This window comes from Stenella coeruleoalba (genome assembly GCF_951394435.1).
Source record: "Stenella coeruleoalba genome assembly, chromosome: 5".
Taxonomy (NCBI): Eukaryota; Metazoa; Chordata; class Mammalia; order Artiodactyla; family Delphinidae; genus Stenella; species Stenella coeruleoalba.
This window is the reverse complement of record NC_137150.1, coordinates 73,481,434-73,501,071: the sequence shown is the minus strand read 5'-3', so window position 1 is coordinate 73,501,071 and position 19,638 is coordinate 73,481,434. Positions and strand designations below refer to the sequence as shown.

General features: G+C 44.3%; 1 protein-coding gene across 6 annotated transcripts in view; it reads left to right on the top strand.

Annotated features, from left to right (window-relative positions):
- RUBCN (rubicon autophagy regulator) overlaps nt 1-19,388 on the top strand; it is a 58,958-nt gene extending 39,570 nt beyond the window's left edge. For 4 of the 6 annotated variants that reach the window (XM_079922708.1, XM_079922707.1, XM_079922711.1 and 1 more), the window contains 9 exons: nt 8,562-8,622; nt 9,740-9,872; nt 10,528-10,673; nt 11,657-11,721; nt 12,211-12,449; nt 12,989-13,050; nt 13,507-13,660; nt 14,791-14,884; nt 15,111-19,388. In XM_079922708.1, coding sequence (XP_079778834.1) covers nt 8,562-8,622; nt 9,740-9,872; nt 10,528-10,673; nt 11,657-11,721; nt 12,211-12,449; nt 12,989-13,050; nt 13,507-13,660; nt 14,791-14,884; nt 15,111-15,289 — 1,133 coding nt within the window. In that variant the 3' untranslated portion in view covers nt 15,290-19,388. Of the gene's footprint in view, nt 1-1,718; nt 1,794-8,561; nt 8,623-9,739; nt 9,873-10,527; nt 10,674-11,656; nt 11,722-12,210; nt 12,450-12,988; nt 13,051-13,506; nt 13,661-14,790; nt 14,885-15,110 lie in introns of all 6 variants that reach the window. The other 2 variants (XM_079922712.1, XM_079922710.1) reach the window with 1 other exon arrangement.
- The last annotated feature ends 250 nt before the right edge of the window (nt 19,389-19,638 follow it).

Sequence of the window (19,638 nt, the reverse complement as noted above, 5' to 3'; positions counted from 1 at the left end):
AGAACCCATTCAGCTCCAGGTATGGTAGCTGAGTTTCTTCCCCATTCAGAAATACAATTTTTACACATATTTTTCCAGGTCTCCAGGAAGTCTTCCTTCTGTGTTCTCCTCAATGCATCTGATTTCTATTTATAACAATGATAGTCACTTAAACTCCATTTTTTCCTTTGTATGTGGTTTTCCAACAGTTCTCCAGTTCTCTGACACCAAATGAGTGTCCTACATTCCAATTCTGACACTAATTCCTGGAGTCAGCACAGACCCTACAGCTTTAGGATTCAGTCCCACGAGATGGCTCCCTCTTCAGATGCCAGCTGCCAATGGGGTTCCCAGGATGCCTGTACTTCTCCCTGGCCAACTACCAACCCAGGGGTTCCCACAACTCCCTGCTCACGTTTCATAATTCACTAGAATGACTCACAGAACTCAGGGAAGCGCTATACTTATGATTACAGTTTATTATAAAGGATACAAATGAGTAGTCACATGAAGAGGAGGTACATAGGGCAAGGTCCCAAAGTATCCTGAGCACAGGAACCTCCGTCTCCATGGAGTCAGGGTGTGCCACTCTCCCAGTACATCGATATGTTCACCAACCAGGAAGCCCTTCCAAACCTCATCTTTATCAAGGTTCATTCAGTAAGCATGAGTGATTAAATCATTGGCCAGTGGCAACTGAGTTCCTGAGGTGGGGCTAAAAGGTCTGATCTTCTAAATAGCTTTTTCTTCTGGCAGCCAACGCCATCCTGAAGCTATCTGCATGTCCCCATGAGTCATTTCATTAACTTAAGCTCGGATATAATGGAAAGGGGCTCATTATGAATAACAGACATTCTTATCACTCAGGAAATTCCAAAGGTTATAGGAGCTCTGTGCCAGAAACTGGACAGAGACCAAATATATATATATTTTTTTATTATACCACAGTCTGTGATTGACTTGATCTCCAAATTAGAAGAAAATAGGAGGGCTCTGCCCTTTCTCTCAGGATCAGCAGTTGGAATTTCATGTGGGTAATAATAAGGTAAATCTAAAACATGCTACTTCACTGAGTGTGGAACAGTCCACTTGACTATAAAGTCTGTTCCTTGCAGCAAAGCAAGGAGCCAGGGGGAGTTGTTCAGACTGAAAGGAGCCAAATTTGAAATAGCCTGCCTGGGGGTGGCATGAGGTGTACTCCCATTGGAAACTGTTGCTGCATTTGTGGCCCCAGAGGAGGTGTTTAATCAACTAACTCTCTAGTCAGTTCAGACGGAAATCCTTAAAGGAAAAGACCTTAGGCATGGCTTGTCAACCTCTAGGCCAGGTATTTCTCTGCTGTGATAGACTGTCTTGTGTATTGTACAGTGTTAAGCATCATTCCTGGCTTCTCTACCCACTAGATGCCAGTAGCATACCACCCTTCTCCCCAGTTGTGACAACCAGAAATGTCTTCAGACATTGCCAAATATCTGCAGTGGGTACAATATCCTCCCTGGTTGATAACCACTGCCTTATGAGGTCTTTAAGGCTAGGCTGGTTTGGGGAGGCAGCAGTAACTGTCTCCCAAGCCAACGTGAGAACCTAACTATGGATGTAGGTTTCTAAAAGCAGTGCCATCTTTTGGAGCAAAAGTCAAGTCCTGATTCCAGGAACATGTGGTATAGAACTGTCATTCTCATCAGTTTACTTCCTGTCTGAATACTAAAGGGCACCCTTTTATAATCATTATTATACAGATGGTAGTGAAGGATCTAACCTGACTCACATGTCAAAGAATGGACTCTCAGTATCAGTGGCCTCGCTGTTTTCAGGTAGCCTGTGTTGGAAGCGTGGGTGTGCTCATACATGCATGTGTGTGAATGTTTGCACCAGCTTTTGTACATACCTGTGATACCTGTCAGGGTTATGAGGACTGTAACGTCTGGAGAACTATCTGGGGAAAACTGGACTTAAGCTAACTGGGAACAAATTAGATACTAATTTTCTTTCTTTCTTTCTTTTATTCTTTTTTATTTTTTAATTAAAAAATTTTTATTGGAGTATAGTTGATTTAAAGTGTTAGTTTCTGCTGTACAGCAAAGTGAATCAGCTGTGCATATACATATATCCACTCTCTTTTAGATTCTTTTCCCATACAGGTCATTACAGAGTACTGAGTAGAGTTCCCTATGCTATACAGTAGGTCCTTTAAGTTATCTATTTTACATATAGTACTGTGTATATGTCAATCCCAATCTCCCAATTTATCCCTCCCCGCCTTTCCCCCCTGGTAACTGTAAGTTTGTTTTCTAGATCTGTGGCTCTGTTTTTTTTTTTTTTTAAGTAAGTTCATTTGTACCATTTTTTCAGATACTCATTTTCTTCTTCCTCATATGACCCCAGTAATCCTCACTGAGATTATCCTTGTTAATCCTTCTCTACAGTGATACTTTTAGATTAAGTGGTCATTGTGGCTGATGGAGATAGTGGACAGTTTAGAAAGGAGTGGTCAGGTGAAGAAATTACAGTTCAAACCTATAGCTAAATACTGCCACACATTCAGACAGCAAAAGTCCTATAGAATGGTATGAAGCTTAGAGTCTCTTTAGAGTTTTGAATTTGCAGAGCCAACTTTCAGAAAGCTATCTCTTCTAGGTACTTTGTGTACAATTAGGATTTATTGCTGCAAATGTTTGGCCTTAGTAACTGCTTTGTGATCCAAACAAGTAGACTTTCTGTAGGTGGAGTTGACTAAAAGTAGTAGTTTTCTGTTCACAGTGGCTTTAAAACACACAAACAACAAAATTCAGGGCATTTATTAATTTGATTAATAGTTAATTATTTTACTAATTTAAAATTTTAATTAACAGTTAATTTTAACGGTTAATATTTTCAGCCACTAGAGTTTGAAATAATTACATGTGTGAGATTAAATTAAGATTTAGAGAAATAAAAGTAATTAGGTACCTTTTACTCCTGAACTGTTGTAATTTATTCTAACAGTCTTCTCTTGCTTGAGAAGTAACAATCATAAGTCATTTTTTTTTAGTTTGGTTTTTTTTTGGCCATGCCACATGGCTTGAGGGATCTTAGTTCCCTGACCGGGGATCGAACCCAGGCAGTGAAAGCGCTGAGTCCTAACCACTGGACTGCTAGGGAATTCCCCTAAGTCACTTTTAAACTGGTTTCTGATGTGTTTACAACCAGAACCGTTTGCATGTGCATTTACTGACTGTCAGGTACTTCTTGGTTAGAGCAAAGTCGTCAGTCTGCTTTAACCATAAGGCATACTTTTATTTGGTCTTCCTAGCATCCTTTCTTCACCCATTTTGGGAGCTTTAAAGCATTTTTTATACACCAAGAATTTGAAATATTTTTCAACTAAAGTACTGCTTTTTCTCATGATCCACAATCCCAACACATTTTGAGGGCTTGGAGGGAAAGCAATCAGAACAACCCTCTCTCCAAAGTAGTGACTTGTTTGACTTCCTACACACAGATTCCCGATTATGAAAGCATAATTTTTTTAACATCTTTATTTGAGTATAATTGCTTTACAATGGTGTGTTAATTTCAGCTTTATAACAAAGTGAATCAGTTATACATATACATATATCCCCATATCTCTTCCTTCTTGCGTCTCCCTCCCTCCCACCCTCCCTGTCCCACCCCTCTAGGTGGTCACAAAGCACCGGCTGCTTCCCACTAGCTATCTGTTTTACATTTGGTAGTGTATATATGTCCATGCCACTCTCTCACTTTGTCCCAGCTTACCCTTCCACCTCCCCGTGTCCTCAAGTCCATTGTCTAGTAGGTCTGTGTCTTTTTTTTTTTTTTTTTTAGATTCCATGTATATGTGTTAGCATACGGTATTTGTTTTTCTCTGAAAGCATAATTTACAATTCATCTTTCTCTACTGTAGGTTTCTTTATTGCTTTCTGTTCTTTTTCATTTGTTTCTGGTCTTTAATCAAGTTTATTACTGGGGACCAAATTCCTTCTAACAAGTGTCGGTATACTTCTCATTAGCAGTCTTCTTGATCATGTCCAGAGGCTTACAGATGCTTTTCTTTTTGATCACCTTAAGTAATATATGCTATTGAAGAATCTCTTGGGATTCTATCAGAGGAAGGTTATCAGAATCCATAACACCCGTGGAAAAATTACTTAAGCATCGTAGTATAGACATCATCTGTGATAAATACTGTGCATAATTGTAATATTTTGCTTAATGTAATCATTTTTCTTAGATCCTAATTCAGCAAGTAGACCTTACGTAGCAGAAGTGTTTATGAAGGAAATAGTTTTGGAAGTTACTTCCTCCTCACAGTAAAGTGGATGTAAACTTGTGATCATAGCTTATTCATAGAAAGCTTTGTATTCGTTAACATCTATTCCCTTTTTAAAAAAACATTTTACTGAGGAATAATTACACTTCAAAATCTACCCACTTTAAGTGTACAACTCACTAAATTTGAGTAAATTTACCAAGTTGTCAACCATCACCGTAATCTAGTTTCAGAACATCTTTATCACCCCAGTAAGATCCCTCACACCCATTTATAGTTTATTTACATTCCCACCCCAAGTCCCAGTCCACCACTAATCTTTATATCTCTATAGATTTGTCTTTTCTGGACATTTCATGTAAATGCAGTCACACAGTATGTGATCTTTTGTGTCTGGCTTCTTTCACTTCATCTGTATCTTCTGATGGTGTCTGCCAAATTGATATGATATCATTCATGGGCTCCCAATTCCAGACAGTCTTTTCAGCGTCTTTGGTTTTAGGATTTTGTTGTTGTTTTTTTCCTCCCTTCATCCTTTTCCACTACAACTTCATCAATTCTTCTTTATCCTCCTTCTTTTAGAATTTCAATCTCTGCATATATGTACCTAGTCAGGGTCCAGTCAGGAGACAGAAACCATATGATAACTTGAATAGGGAAAATTTAATATAAAGAATTATTAACTCTGATGGGGGATTGAAGTAATGGGAGACTGGCTCATAAGGAGTAAAGAGAACTCTAAGGAATACAGGAATAGCAGATATAGGCAGCAGTCACCATCCCTAGGGCTGAGATAGAGCCCCCTGTGGAGGAACAAAGGTAGAAGAGGGCCATACCCCGAGGCTGCGATCCAGACCTCCTTGCTCACTGGATGGTGGAGTTTTCTGAAGGTGCAGAACTGCCCTGAGAGAATGTCCGGGCATGTTGTCCATGAGGGGTGCCATGGCAACAGCCCTTTTCAGGAAACCATTCTCTGGGGTGCAGGAGGAGGCTGCCCCCAGGGGGTGCTGTGCCTCAGAACTCAAGGGGTGCTGGGGGAAGTGGTTCATGGGAGGGGCCAGGCCTGCAACACCGGCTCGGAAGCTTTCCCAGGGGTCCAAGGGAAGCCACTTATGAAAAGTACCATCAGTGGCGCCCTGCTGCAAAGCCTCCTGAAGCCATGCTTACCCTGGGGAAAGTCACTTGCACCACAGGAGTCCTCTTACGGGAGCGCACCAGCAGCCAGAGAAACCCGTTCCTCCTCCAGTGTCCCTCCAGCGCCCTCTACTGCCGAAGGTGAACATTGTGCCAGCTGGCGAAAGATCAGTGTTTTCAAGTCCAGCTCCATTATCACAGAGCAGACAAAAAGAAGGGCAGGTTGGGAGCTGAAAGGCAATAAATTGAAAACTGGCACAATATATAAAGAGGAAAGTTCATGAACTATATTTTGGGTAATCTGTTGCTCCTCCCCACCTTCCCTCTTTTAATAAGTTGTTTTCTCCTTCTAAGGCAAGAGTAATTGTGGCTCTCCATTTTAAAGTGTTTCCTCTTGAGTCAGCAGTTACAGAACATTCATTAGAGTTGGATTTCTGGATGTGTTGGGTATCCCCTTATGTGCTAAAAGGAAAACAGGCTGCAAAGCAACATCAGATTGGCCAGTAGATTCTGAAGTTGACGCTATTCTTGTGCCTCACTTATTTTGTTTAAAAATGTGCAGATTTTGCTAGGGTACCAAGGTTTTAACCAGTTCTTCCTTGATCATCCCAATACCGGTATCTGGACATGCAAAAATTCTTCTTACAACCTGTCATTTTTGTTGTTGTTTGTCTTTATATTTTTGAACTTTTTCCAGTCAGTAGTAATAGCTTTATCCTATCTAAAGCATCAGGCGCATTTGAAATCGGTTCTTGTTAAAGAATTGATAAAAAGTTTCATAATTATGTTAACTTCTATTTGGAAGGAGTGCTTCTCAGACTTCTTTCTCAAGTGCTCTCATTTGGGGTATGTTTAATCCATTCAGTTGAGTAGCTTTCTTCTGTCTCTTTACTCCTTAATTATCCTAGACCCTGGTCTACTTTTATCCAGATCCTCAACTAGTGTTCCAACCACATTAACCTAATCATCTGCTTGTACTGACTAGAGAGTGAGCAGGATACAACAGAAAGGCCTAGTACCCACGAGGCCTTCATGGTACTGACCAGTGACAGGTGTCATGTCCCTTTTGATATCAGGCGCTGCCTCTCCCTCTCCGCTCTTGGGGTAAGATCCTCGCTTCCAAACCCGTGTAGTCTTCTGCACTCTTGGAAATATTCATGATTAGCCAGGACATCACTGCACCTCTGGTAAAAAAGAAGAAACATGATAAAGTGTGACTTGACTTTATTTTCCAAAGAGGAGAGAGTGTTATTTTTTCTCTCAAAGAAAAGAAGGCTTCCTTTCTGTGAGGCTGAAGAACTGCTGAATAGTTTTTATGAAGACAGCGGTTTTCAGCAACCATGAATTGTCAACCGCCTCTCCTCTCTGGCGTGCCATGTTTTCTTTCGTAGCCTGGCCCTCAAGTAACCATGTTGGTTAGCTCTTTATTCAAGATATCTGTCTAAGATTTTTGTCTGGTTTTTCCTTTTCTATCACTCGTAAACAGGCTGAAATTTGCCTTTTGCTTTTAGACAATTTTTTATTTAGGAAATATTTTTTGGAAACCTATTATGTACAAAGCTCTTTGAGGATTTTAAGGACAAGGCAAGACTTACATATGATCCAAGGCAGTTTAGTGTTACTCAAATCAACGTTGCAAACCCAATGGTCTATGAAGGTCTACTATTGCCTAGAGTTTTTTCTTCTCTTCTAGCACTATTTAGAATGGAATACAGAGCTAGCCAGTGTATTGGGAACTGGATTTGAGTGGCACAAATTCAGACAGAGTATATGATATACATGAACTTCTTTGTTAAATGAAGTAGGATTTGTTATTTGCTAGTCAAAGATTTTGTTGCTATCTTAAGTTTTTCTATGCTTAGAGAGCATATGAAAACTGAGAGATTTCAATTCTTTTCTCTTATTTGTGTTTATAGCTTTGAAGACATTGATTTTTCAGGAATATTATTTGAGAATATGCTGTTATACAGAGCACTGTGTTAAGTATTTCAGGGCCAAACAGAAGAATTAGACACGATCTCATTTCCTCACACCGAGATATTATAATCTAGTGGTACATACAAACGTATATGTATACAGAGGAAACATGAAGAACAATTGAGCTACTCATGGCCAACTGCAGAATGATGTCATGTAAGCTTAGCGCTCTATTGAGGGGCTTAAATGCAGTAGATTGATCATTGTGTAGGTTTAATTAGGAAAAGGTCTTTCACTAGGCATCAAAGGAAATGAGGGATGAGACTTATCAGAACAGTCTTGTTTTCATGACTTGAATAGGCAGTATCTGCTTTTCTTGAACATGACTGTTATGTTTCACATTCTCCCCATTAAAATTATTTGGGTAGATGAGGTCTTTAGAGAGGTAGGCATATCATTATTAGAAATCCTTTTCAAAATTCTTTCTTGGGAATAGACTTTGGAAAGTCTGCCGTAGGTTCCTAAAATTATGTTTGAGAGTTCTTTAGTAAAGATCATGTTGAATAGCTCCATGAAAATTTGTTGTTTACCAGGCATCTTCAGGGAGTTGCCAAACCATAGACAAGTTCTTTTTTTCCTCTGTGCCACCGGACAGGAAGGGAGTCTTTCCGTGAAACTTTGTTAAGGACATGGAAGACTTCTCACATTCAGTGGTTAATAGCAATAGTGGTCAGATGTTAGAAGCAAAGTTTCAATTCCACATACATTTAATGAGTAACCTCTGTGACCTAAATTCTGTGTTAGGTACTGATTCTGGTATAAAACAAAGAGCTAGATAGAGTTCTTGACTCTGAGAGTTTATCATTTAAGAGCACTTGAGATTTAGAGAATGAGAGAAATTGGAGTCATTTGTTGCTGCTTGGTAGAGAGTGTGTCCCTGTTTGCCTTAGGATGCTTCATTTTCTCCTTCACTGCTTTGCACTAAATGTGAATTTGTGTTTCCACCTGGAGTTGTAGCCACTTTGACCTTCTCAATGCTATGCATAATGTCACCAATTCAGTCTGTTGTGACTTGAACAGAGCCAAACTATAAATTGGATGTAAAGCTTCACCTGGACTCTGCTCCGTATCCTGCATAGAATGTAGCACCTAGCTGCTGCCCTGAGTGCTTAGCTGCCAATAGCTTGGACTGCTTTCCATTATTATCCCTTACCTCCTCCCTTTCCATTTCCTGCTCCCCTTAACTCTTGTTTGCATTTAGATGCTGACATCAGAAGGAGCACACTCTCAAACAACAAATCATGTGTTTCCTCCCAGTCCTTGTAAGTACTTTTTTTTTTTTTTAAATAAAACTTTGGGATATGTCGAGAAACAAACCCAGGTCTTGGCATATGGATGGGAAGGCCATGGGATGAAGCCATCTGAATTCACAAAGAGGCAAGTTTAATGTGACAGGCCTGCCTGATGGTGGTGAGTCCAGGGAAGAGAGCAGAAGATCATGGGATCAAACAGGCTGGGCTCCGGTGGAGGCAAAGCTCGCAGTGTGGATTATTTCTTCTCTGCTAACTCTGATTATACCAGAGGCTCCCAGAAGATCAGTTCTCAAAAGAGAGAACAGTGATCGTGATTTCTGATTATGAAATCAGATTGAACAGGTTCCACGTAGACTCAACTAGAGGAAATAGTAGTTCATGCGGGAGTGACAATAGTCTTCATAGTCCACAAAGCAGTTTGACTCACTCTATTTTGTAAACAGGTGTTGTCATCTCCATTTTGCAATTAAAGAAAGTGAAGTTTAGGGCTTCCCTGGTGGCGCAGTGGCTAAGAATCCGCCTGCCAATGCAGGGGACATGGGTTCGAGCCCTGGTCCGAGAAGATCCCACATGCCGCGGAGCAACTAAGCCCATGCACCACAACTACTAAGCCTGTGCTCTAGAGCTCGTGAGCCATAACTACTGAAGCCCGCGCACCTAGAGCCCATGCTCCACAACAAGAGAAGCCACTGCGATGAGAAGCCCGCGCACCGCGACAAAGAGTAACCCCCACTTGCTGCAACTAGAGAAAGCCCGCATGCAGCAACGAAGACCCGACGCAGCCAACAAATAAATAAATAAATAAATGAATAAATAAATTAATTACTTAAAAAAAAAAAAGAAAGTGAAGTTTAGAGAAAGGATTTGACAGAATTCTTAACCAGCAGTGCCATGAATGCTAGTAAGTGGGATTTGAGCCTAAGTCTTAAAACTATGTGTGGACCTGTGTAATTTGCTCTATACTCACATGTCTGAGGATGATGAGAAAGGAAGCTGAGTGGACTGGGGGTGCTGTGAGTGTTCTCTCAGTCCATAAATCACTGTGTATGGTATCGGGTCCTGAAGTTAGGGCTCCCATCCTCCTGTCTTCTCTCTATGCTCAGTCTTCCTTGACTCTCTGTTTCAGCTCTCACTGCTTCCTACACTCCACGTCTGCTGAGGCAGTGGCCATGGGGCTCCTGAAGCAGTTTGAGGGGATGCAGCTCCCAGCCGCCTCAGAGCTAGAGTGGCTTGTTCCAGAGCACGATGCCCCTCAGAAGGTAGATTCTTCAAGTCTTTTTCTCCACCCAGCGTCGAGCCCCAGGAGGCTGTGAGCCTTTCTGATATTGTTCTCCTTTATTACACGTCTCCAGTTTAGAATGAGCCTCCATGTTTCCCTCCTTACTTTTAGAAGCCATTCATTACAAATGTATGTCGGATAAATGAAGGAATGCGTGCACGCTTGCCTAGGTTTCCCCTAGCCATCGTCAGGATAGGAGATAACGGCTCCTCCAGTGTCCTTATTCCACATGACTGCTCACTAGATCCGGGGGCAGCACTCCTGTGTTGTGACCACCTTGAGACACTGGAAAAGTGAACTATTCAGGTTCTTCTTTGCTCTGCAGTTGAATAAGGCATGAAGCATCCTGGCACACCAAGGGTCCCGGGCTGGGTTCAGGGACAGCATTATCAAGGGGTGCCACCCCACTGGGAGGCCGTTTCTGTTCCTTTTGATTCTTGGAGCCCAAGACCCTCACTTCTAGTAGCCTGGTGCCTTATCATTTATTTCGAGGGCCAAGGTTCCCTGAAGCCCTTGCTTAATGGTGTTCCTGAAACGGCTTTCATTAATTATGCTTCTGCCATGGCCAGAAGGGTCAGGCATATGTATTCCCCCAGATTGTCCGTGGTGGATCACCCTGTGCTTTTCTCCTGCAGCTCCTGCCCATCCCTGACTCACTGCCCATCTCACCAGATGACGGGCAGCATGCTGACATCTACAAGCTACGTATTCGTGTTCGAGGCAACCTGGAGTGGGCCCCACCCCGGCCTCAGATAATTTTTAATGTTCATCCAGCCCCAACGTGAGTAGTCAGTGGCCGTGCCCTTTGACAAACAGATACATTCTCTTTGGATTGTCAGAGCCTTCTCTTCACCCTATTGTCCCTACCTGCTGCTGTACCTCCCATACAATTCTAAAAGGCAGAGGGAGAGAGTTACCTACTTGCCTGCGAGTTTTTTTTTTTAATATTTATTCATTTATTTATTTTGGCTGCGCCGAGTCTTAGTTGCAGTATGCGGACTCTTAGTTGCGGCATGCATGTGGGATCTAGTTCCCCGACCAGGGATTGAACCTGGGCCCCCTGCATTGGGAGCACAGAGTCTTACCCACTTGACCACCAGGGAAGTCCCTTGTCTGCGAGTTTTACTCTTAGTCCTTCCATTCCTTCCCAGAGCTAACCAGAAATGAGGTCTTTTTTTTTTTGGCGGTACGTGGGCTTTTCACTGTTGTGGCCTCTCCCGTTGCGGAGCACAGGCTCCGGACGCGCAGGCTCAGCGGCCATGGCTCACGGGCCCAGCCGCTCTGCGGCATGTGGGATCTTCCCGGACCGGGGCACGAACCCATGTCCCCTGCATCAGCAGGCGGACTCTCAACCACTGCGCCACCAGGGAAGCCCCAGAAATGAGCTCTTTTATCACTGGCCTCCCAACCTATTGCTTTCCTCCCAATAGTTTTATGAGCTTTTTTTTTTTTTCCTCAAGATGGATGGATGCTTTTCTTTCCTTTTGTGCTCTCCTCTTTACTATTTCTCACCTCTTACATTTGTACAGAAAGTGTGGTTCATTACTGGGGAGAGTCACTGCCTAGACCTAAATTCTAACCTTACAATCCTTGGTTTAAATTGGTTCTCCCAATAGGTTCATTTTGTCCAACTCTAAAAAAATAGGTGAATTCCCCTCTCTTCCCATCCTTATGGGAGCCCTGTATTTGTATCCCCATCCTTTACGTCTCAGAGACCTCATGCAGCTGGTATCTGCCAATCCCCTCTCCTTCCCGTTTCCTCAGGAGGAAAATCGCTGTGGCCAAGCAGAATTACCGCTGTGCAGGATGTGGCATCCGGAGTGACCCTGGTGAGCGTCTTCTCTGGCCTCCCCTGCTGCCTCCAAGGGCTTTACCCTGTCACACACCTGGGTGAGGGAGCTGGTCAGAGAAGTAGCAAGAGGAGGTGACAGAGCAGAACTGGGGAAAGGGAAAGAAGAGGCCTGGAGGACGGAAAGGGGTACTACTAGGCAACAGTGCTGGTAATCAGAGGGAAATGATTTCTAGGAGCCCATTACCAGGATTGTGTACTGGAGAACCTTGTGTACCCTCAGCCAGGTCCTTGGAGGCTGGATCTTACCAACTGTGGCAGCACTTGTTTCCTCAGCGGCCTCCAGGCTGGGACACAGAAACCACAAGCCCCACTATGTCGGTTTCTGGCAGCTTTGGGAGCTCAAACAGAGGTGGCTGGAGCCCACTGGCCATCCCTTCCTCCTCTTTCAAAAGGAACAGCAGGGCTGCCTCACCAGCTTATAGATGGGAAAGCCACCTCTGACCTTCTGACTTTCCGTCTTTTTCAGATTACATCAAGCGGCTGCGGTACTGCGAGTACTTGGGCAAGTACTTCTGTCAGTGCTGCCACGAGAATGCCCAGATGGTTATCCCCAGCCGAGTTCTGCGCAAGTGGGACTTCAGCAAGTACTACGTCAGCAATTTCTCCAAGGACCTGCTCATTAAGATCTGGAACGATCCTCTCTTCAATGTGCAGGACATCAACAGTGCCCTCTATAGGAAGGTCAAGCTGCTCAATCAAGTCCGGGTAAGACCCTTGAAAAGGTCACGTCGTAGATTACCCTCTGTTCATAGAGGTTGCCCAATATCACCACACTCCTCTTTGTCGCTATGGTAGCGCTGTGACCATCTCATCATTCTCACTTTCTCTACGTACTTCTTCATGCCATTTTCGAGGTATCTGTCTAGTTAGAGTCTCGAACCTGGCAAGGTAGCTTGAAAGCTATAGATAACGATGGCAAAAGCAGGATTTCTCCCTTCCCTGAAAATGTTACTGAACGGAGAATGGGGTGTCGGGTTGGAAGTTCAGATTCTGGACTTCTCAGCAGCTCCCAGCTGTGTATGTGATCTGGGCAGACTGACCTAGCAGAGGGCCCTGCCCTGACTGGGGGTGCCTTTGAAGCGAGTTGTTGAGTTACAGGTATAGAGAACAGTCTGGCTCTGGCTGCCTCGTGCAAAGCCTCCAGACACGCAGGGTTTAAAGGTACTGGCCTTTCTAACGGTGGTTTCTCTCCTCTTTACACCCCTCTGACTCCCCACCTACCACCACAATGCCGTTCTCTTCAGCTGCTGCGGGTCCAGCTGTGTCACATGAAGAACATGTTCAAGACGTGCCGACTGGCCAAAGAGTAAGTCTTGTGTGGAGGCCAGAGGCCTCTGGCTGAGCTAATGTCTCTGAAAGAAACATGTCCCAGCATTTGGCCCTTGTTATGTGAAGCAGGAGAGTAGGGGGATCTTGCAGAAAATTCCAGAAATGGTCAATGAGAAGCCTACAGCAGTAACTGTGTCTGTGTCCCTCTCTCTGGAAGGGGAGATCTGGTTATTCTACCCAGGGCAGGCCCACCACTCTTTGCAGGCTGACATGCATCACTACAGAAGGGCCTAAAAGTCACTTCTGCCCTCCAGACACCTGGTGGTATGGAGGGTTGAGGTGGCCTGGGCTGGCTGAATGTTACCCACCCTCATTACTCTGCCTAGGATGCTTTTCTTCCCTGTCCTGTTTCTGGATAGAAATCCTTCTGCCCTGATGTGCCACACACAGTGTTCGTTCTCTGCTCCCACCCACTTCCCCTCATTTCCTGCAGGCTTCTGGACTCCTTTGACACAGTTCCAGGCCACCTGACAGAGGATCTCCACCTGTACTCGCTGAATGACCTGACTGCAGCCAGGAAGGGAGAGCTGGGGCCCCGGCTCGCTGACCTCACCAGGGCGGGGGCTGCCCACGTAGAGCGATGCATGGTAAGAAACTCTCACTTTAACATGCTGCTGGGCCCTTGCTTCGGGACACCGAGAGTAGCGTGCATCCAGGGTTCTTGGCATTTAGTTCCAGGAAGTTGAATTGGCTTGTCAACACTGTGAGAAATACTGTACAGGATTGCTCTTCCCTGGGTTGCTGAACAGCTAAATCATCCAGCTCTAAGGAACCTAGAATTAGAAGACGATCTGGTGCTGGCATTTCTCCTGGGAAACGGGCAGGACTAAGCAGGCCTTCACTAAAGAATTGTCATGATGTGAGAGGGGGACCCTGGATTAGATTCTGGAGAGGGACTGGGTCTTGGCTTTATCATTTTCAATCACTGTGATCAAAGGAAATACTTTGCCCTCTCTGAGGTAAGCCTCAATTTTCTTGTCTCTAAAATGGAGATAATGATTAATACCCACTGTCCTTTCCTCTCAGTATTTTTGAGGACTGATGAAATAATTTATGTGAAAGCATTGTGTAAACTTAAGTATTCTGTAGATGCAAGTTATCATTGTTCTTGATGTATCCAACATACCAGAAATTCATAAATTCCATATTTAGAATTTCCCATCTTAGAATATGTCCAGTTTGTGTTCCTGTAACAGTCCCAGAATTAGAGCTTAAAATGGGGCATATGTAGAAGTTCCATGTAGCAGGGGGCATTGGAAAGACTTCACCGTAACCTGACTCAAGGCTGGGTGTTATTTTGGAGAACTGTACTTGCCTTTACATTTTACCTTAATTGGTTGTGTTTCCTATTTCAAAATAAAATCATTACCCAGGCTGGAATTTTGACTTTAGGAAGCCCTTTGTGGCATCGTTCCTTCCTTCTTTTCATCTCTTCTTTGAGAACCACTCTCACGGCTGGAGTTTCTCAATCTCATGCCTCTCTTGTCTTCACCTTAAAGCTTTGTCTAACACTGCCCGGCAACACTGCCCAGCCCTGGCCCCAGTTTGGCTGTCATGCTAAGTCCAGCCTGGGTCTCTTTCCTGAAGGTGGGAGAACACGTTCGAGTCCCTCAAGACTTATTTATATCTTGCTCCTCCCCTCGCTTGTGTTCACCCTCTTGGCCAGGTCCTGTGGTGTGCTTTGCCTCATTTTGCTGCCTGTGTCTTTCCTCTCCAGCTTTGCCAAGCCAAGGGCTTCATCTGTGAGTTCTGTCAGAATGCGGATGACATCATCTTTCCCTTTGAGCTCCATAAGTGCCGGACCTGTGAAGGTGAGGGCTGGTGCCCGGTGGGGTGGGCAAACAAGACAGAACACAAGGCTCATTTATTGCCCATCAGCCACCCCTATTAGTAAGAGTTTGGTTTGGTTCAGCAGCTCCCTGTGTTTCCCCACAGGTGCACCAAGCCGTGGTGTGAGAAGGGTTACGGCAGCGACTTGCTTCCAGTTCGAGATAATACAAATTGTTCTTTTCTCTCTCCCCTTCCCAACTTGAATAGAGTGTAAAGCGTGTTACCATAAAGCTTGTTTCAAGTCTGGAAGCTGTCCCCGCTGTGAGCGGCTGCAGGCCCGGCGGGAGTTGCTGGCCAAGCAGAGCCTGGAGTCCTACATGTCAGACTCTGAGGAAGAACCCACCGAGGCCTTGGCCCTGGAGGCCGCCATCCTGGAGACCACCTGAAGAAAGCATGTAAAGCGCTCTTCCTAGGGGCTAGGGTCACACATAGTGCAGAACTGAGCCACCTTTTTAAGGACTTTCCCCACTTTTTTTTTTTTTAATTATCATCATCATTATTAATTTTTACGACCTGTCTAATGTCCATGTACAGTCAACCTTATTTAGGTTGGTGGGGTCCAGTCTGTTGTGACAATTTATAGGTACCAAGTATTTCCATCAGAACTGACACATGGGTCCCTAAGTGAAGCTTCTAGTGCCTCTGTCAGGAAAATGGACAGGGAGACCCAGTTCTTCCGACATCCATGGCCTTCTCCACTTGGACCAGATCTGGTTTCAGCTGCATCTCAAGTATCATTTCCAGTTTTATTTTGTTGTAATTCTGGAGCTTCTGAGCCAGGCCTTTCTCAGCGAACTCACTTCTCCTTTGCTGCTGAAACAGGAGGTTGGAGTTTTCTCTCTCCCAGTCCTGGAATAGGGTCAGACTGCCCTGAGGAGAAGCAGCAGAGAATGGGACTACATCATGGGCATTCTTATTTAGGTGTTTTTGAGGCCATAAAAACAGCGTTATTGCTACCTTAGAATTTTCAGAGACCTCAAGGAGGCAGTGATGACTTCCTTGTTTGAAATATTCTAGGCATAGATGATGTCACAGGCTGACTTTCTTTATCTACCCTGGGGGACTTGACACGAAGAACAGAACTGATACTTAGACCAGGCCCATTTCTAGCATAAGTGACGCTACAACTCTGTTGTTTAAGGAGCATTTATTCAGTCAGAGGGGCTGTTGGCCTCCTCTTAGGTGATCAGGTCCCTTTCAGTCAACATAGCTCTGGTGCAGGTTTGATCTTTCAAGCTCAGGCAAGTTCCTGACACCATCCTAAACTGAGGACAGAAACCCCATCCACCATTTTATCAGTGGGTCTCTTGCCACTGTGTCCTCTGTTAGGTGGTCAGTGTGGTTCTGAGTAGAAGCCTGGCCCAACTCCTTGCTCTCCCTCCGCTCCTGAAGCACAGCTGGGACCCTCCCTGGTGGCTGATCTCTTGCGTTAGTTTCTTTTGTCAAAGTTGAGGAAAAAGCTTCTTGCTGTTAGTGGTGTCAGACAACTTGGCAGTTTGTGGATGTGAGCGCGAATGTTCCCGTGTTCTTGGGATAACAAGAGCCTTTATGCCAATTATGCACTTAACTCTTTAGCCTGGTGATATTCATGTGTTCACTCATCCTTTTCTTATTACTAACTTTAACACACACACACACACACACACACACACACACACACACCCTTTTTTAATGTGTGTTTTGATGGGAAAAGTTTTTGCTGGGACCGAGTATATGTTTGTCATATTCTTTAAGTTGCTGTACTTCCTGACCTGTGTGTAAAACACTGGTCAGGATCACTGCTCTGAGGGCTGGCAGCTCTGTGAACTAAAGCCCAGAGCATTTTTGTTTTGGGACTGACTTCTTCCTGGATGCCTGTCTTTCCGTAGCTGGTTGCTTGTAAGAAAAACTTGCTGTGGGTGCTACCCCAGGAAGCTGAACAGAAAGTTGCACATGGTTGGTGGAAGCTGATGAATGCCTGAGTTGGAGGCAACCAGGAGTCTCACAGGAAGTCGAAGGGGCAGTAAAGTAACAGCCAGAGCTGAGGCTCCACCAGGACAAGAGGGAGCAGGGAGGAACTGACTTCTGGTGTTGGTCCCTCTGCTTCAGACTTGCGATCTGAAGGCTACTTCAGGCTGTTCTCCCTTCAGTTCACGGGTGGGGCGGAGGGGCTGTGAAAGCCAAGGCCTCCAGCCCAGCCCAGTTTTGAAGGGCGGACTAGAAGCTCCCTTGTCCTCAAGGAGCTTTGGGAATGACCCTATGAGACTCAAGTCTCACTGAGGATTAGGCCTCGGATTCAGACTAAGGGCTTTGTGAAGATGGTGAGCCCTACTTCCACTTTCGGTTTAAATTACAAGTCTAGCTCCTTACTCCAAGTCACTACACTGGAGGAGAGATATACTCTTATTATTGTCGTGCGTGTTTCATATAGCATAGGATCAAAGGATGGAAGATGCTGACACTGTTTCTAAAGCTGAGCTCAACAATCTCACCCTCCTGGTTTTTCACTTATTTTTCTCCACCTCTCTCACCTCATCCCTTTAGGTTGCATATCTGTTTTAGTGACCCTGACACTGTGCTGTCATCACTGTCCAAATACCCATTTATTTATTTATTTGAGAGTGGGGAGGGGGGAGAGGAAAGAGGATGAGATTTTTTGAAAGCACTTTGCAACTTATCAGTATCTGAAAATCCCTGCTGTTGTGGGGAGAAGCTTTGAATGCACTGAAGAGAGTTCCTTCTGAATGAAATGGGAAGGAAGAAGTGTTTTTTTCTATAAATAAAGGGAAAAAGAAGTTTGCTTACAAGGTGGAGACAAGATTTAAGACATAGCAGAAGAGTGGAAGGCAAATATTTTCCACTTAAATGAGGCTGTTATTGACTTTCTCTACCAAAGCTTTAGAGCTTCTGTTGAATTAACATAAAAGGAGCAAGAGTCTAAATGGAGATGTTCTGGGGTGTGTACAACTCGTGTTCCGAACTAGGTTTCTACTTGTTATAATTCATACACAGCCTGACAGTTCATTGTCGTCATTAATAAACTAAGGAAATGAAATTCTGCCTCTTATTTGCCTGCCTTGACTATCAGGAACTGGTATGGAGTGTCCACTATAAAGCAGGCGTGTCTGAAAATTCAGGAAGTTTCTGTGTATTCATGCGAAGAAAACTGGACCTTACAAGTCAGGAAACATAGATTGGAATGCTTTGTCACTGACTTGCTGTGTGACCTTGAGCAGATCACTTCACCTCCCTAGATTTCTATGTCTTCGTGTACGAAGCACTTTGTGGCACTTTCCAATGCACGGGGTGTGCCCCGTACCTGTCCCCTTGGTGTAGCTGTCGCTTAAAGCGAGGTAAATCTTCCTCTCCACAACATATGAATTGTCTTAGATGCTTCAGTTCCCACTTCTGTGAACAACCAGCTCTGAGTTTCTCTTTTATGCTCCTGGCCCGCTGGAGCTCCAGCTCTACCCTGCAACTTTCTGAACACTTCCCCCTTCGGTGTCCCTTGCTTAGCTCCAACCAGTATGTCTAAAACCAACATAAGTATCATATTTCCCCAAACCTAACCATTAGTCACCCCGGTTTGAAAATTTAGTTTCTTCCTCTCTGAGTCAGGTGGCACTTTTGGCTGGGAAAGCATTATCTCCTTCCCCACCCCCTGTCGTCAAGTTATGTTGATTTTTCTCTTTAAAGTAAATGTATCTCATTCCTTTTCTACCACTAGCACACAATTTCAGCTTCTTATCTGAAATCTCAACCATCGCCAGCCACTCCCGTCTCTTCCTATTTAATCATCCGTCTAATACTTGGGTACCTACTGTATGCTGGTTTCTGTGCTAGGCTCTGGGGCTATCGCATGGAGCAAAACAGAGACAGTCCCTGCCCCTTAAGGCACTCAGGGTCTTGTGGGGGAGACAGACATTGCCCAAAGTTACCAAAATGAATATGTAATTACAAGCTGTAATAGCTATGAAGGAAAAGAGTCAATGCAGTTAAAAAAATAAATAACAAGGATACCTAATTTAGATTGGAGAGAAATAAGGCCCCTGAGAAGGTGGTACTTCCACCAAGACCCCCAAAATGAGGCTCAGGGTAGGGAGAAAAGGGCTCCAGACTGGGACTAGCATATACTGATGGTCCTAAGACAGGAGTTTGGGCAAGGAACTGCAAGAAGGACTTACTAAGAATTTCAGATTGTATTGTAAGAACATGGGGCACCAAAGATTTTAGATTTTATTCTGAGAACATTGGAAAGCCATTGAAGAGTTTTAATCAGAGGAGTGAGTGATCTGGTTAAAATGTCAGCAGCCGCTTTGCAGAAAATAGAGTAAAACAAGAGTGGAAGTGGTAGATATCCTAAGGAGATGGCTGCAGTAGTTCAGGAGAGAAATTATGTTCGTTTGGATGAGGGTGTGGCATAGCATTGTCACTGTCACCTCATTAGCCCAAAACCTCTAGAAACAAGATAAATTCCAAATGTTTTGTTCTGACTCTGACATTTTTAAGCAGGGATCAAAAGGCTGGGGGTGGGGGAGTGGGGCAAGATATTAGAAAGATGCTGGGATACATACAGAATCCAAGGAAAGCTAACAACTAAGTTTCAGGAAGGGCAGAGATCAGAGCAGCTCTGGAACCTCAGCTGCAGGATTTGCCTTCCTCTTGAGTCTGCTGCCAGCGAGGCAGGCCAGACAGTAGACTTATGGCTGTGTTGGGGACTCCCTACTGAGGATTGGGGGTACACCACAAAGAAAGG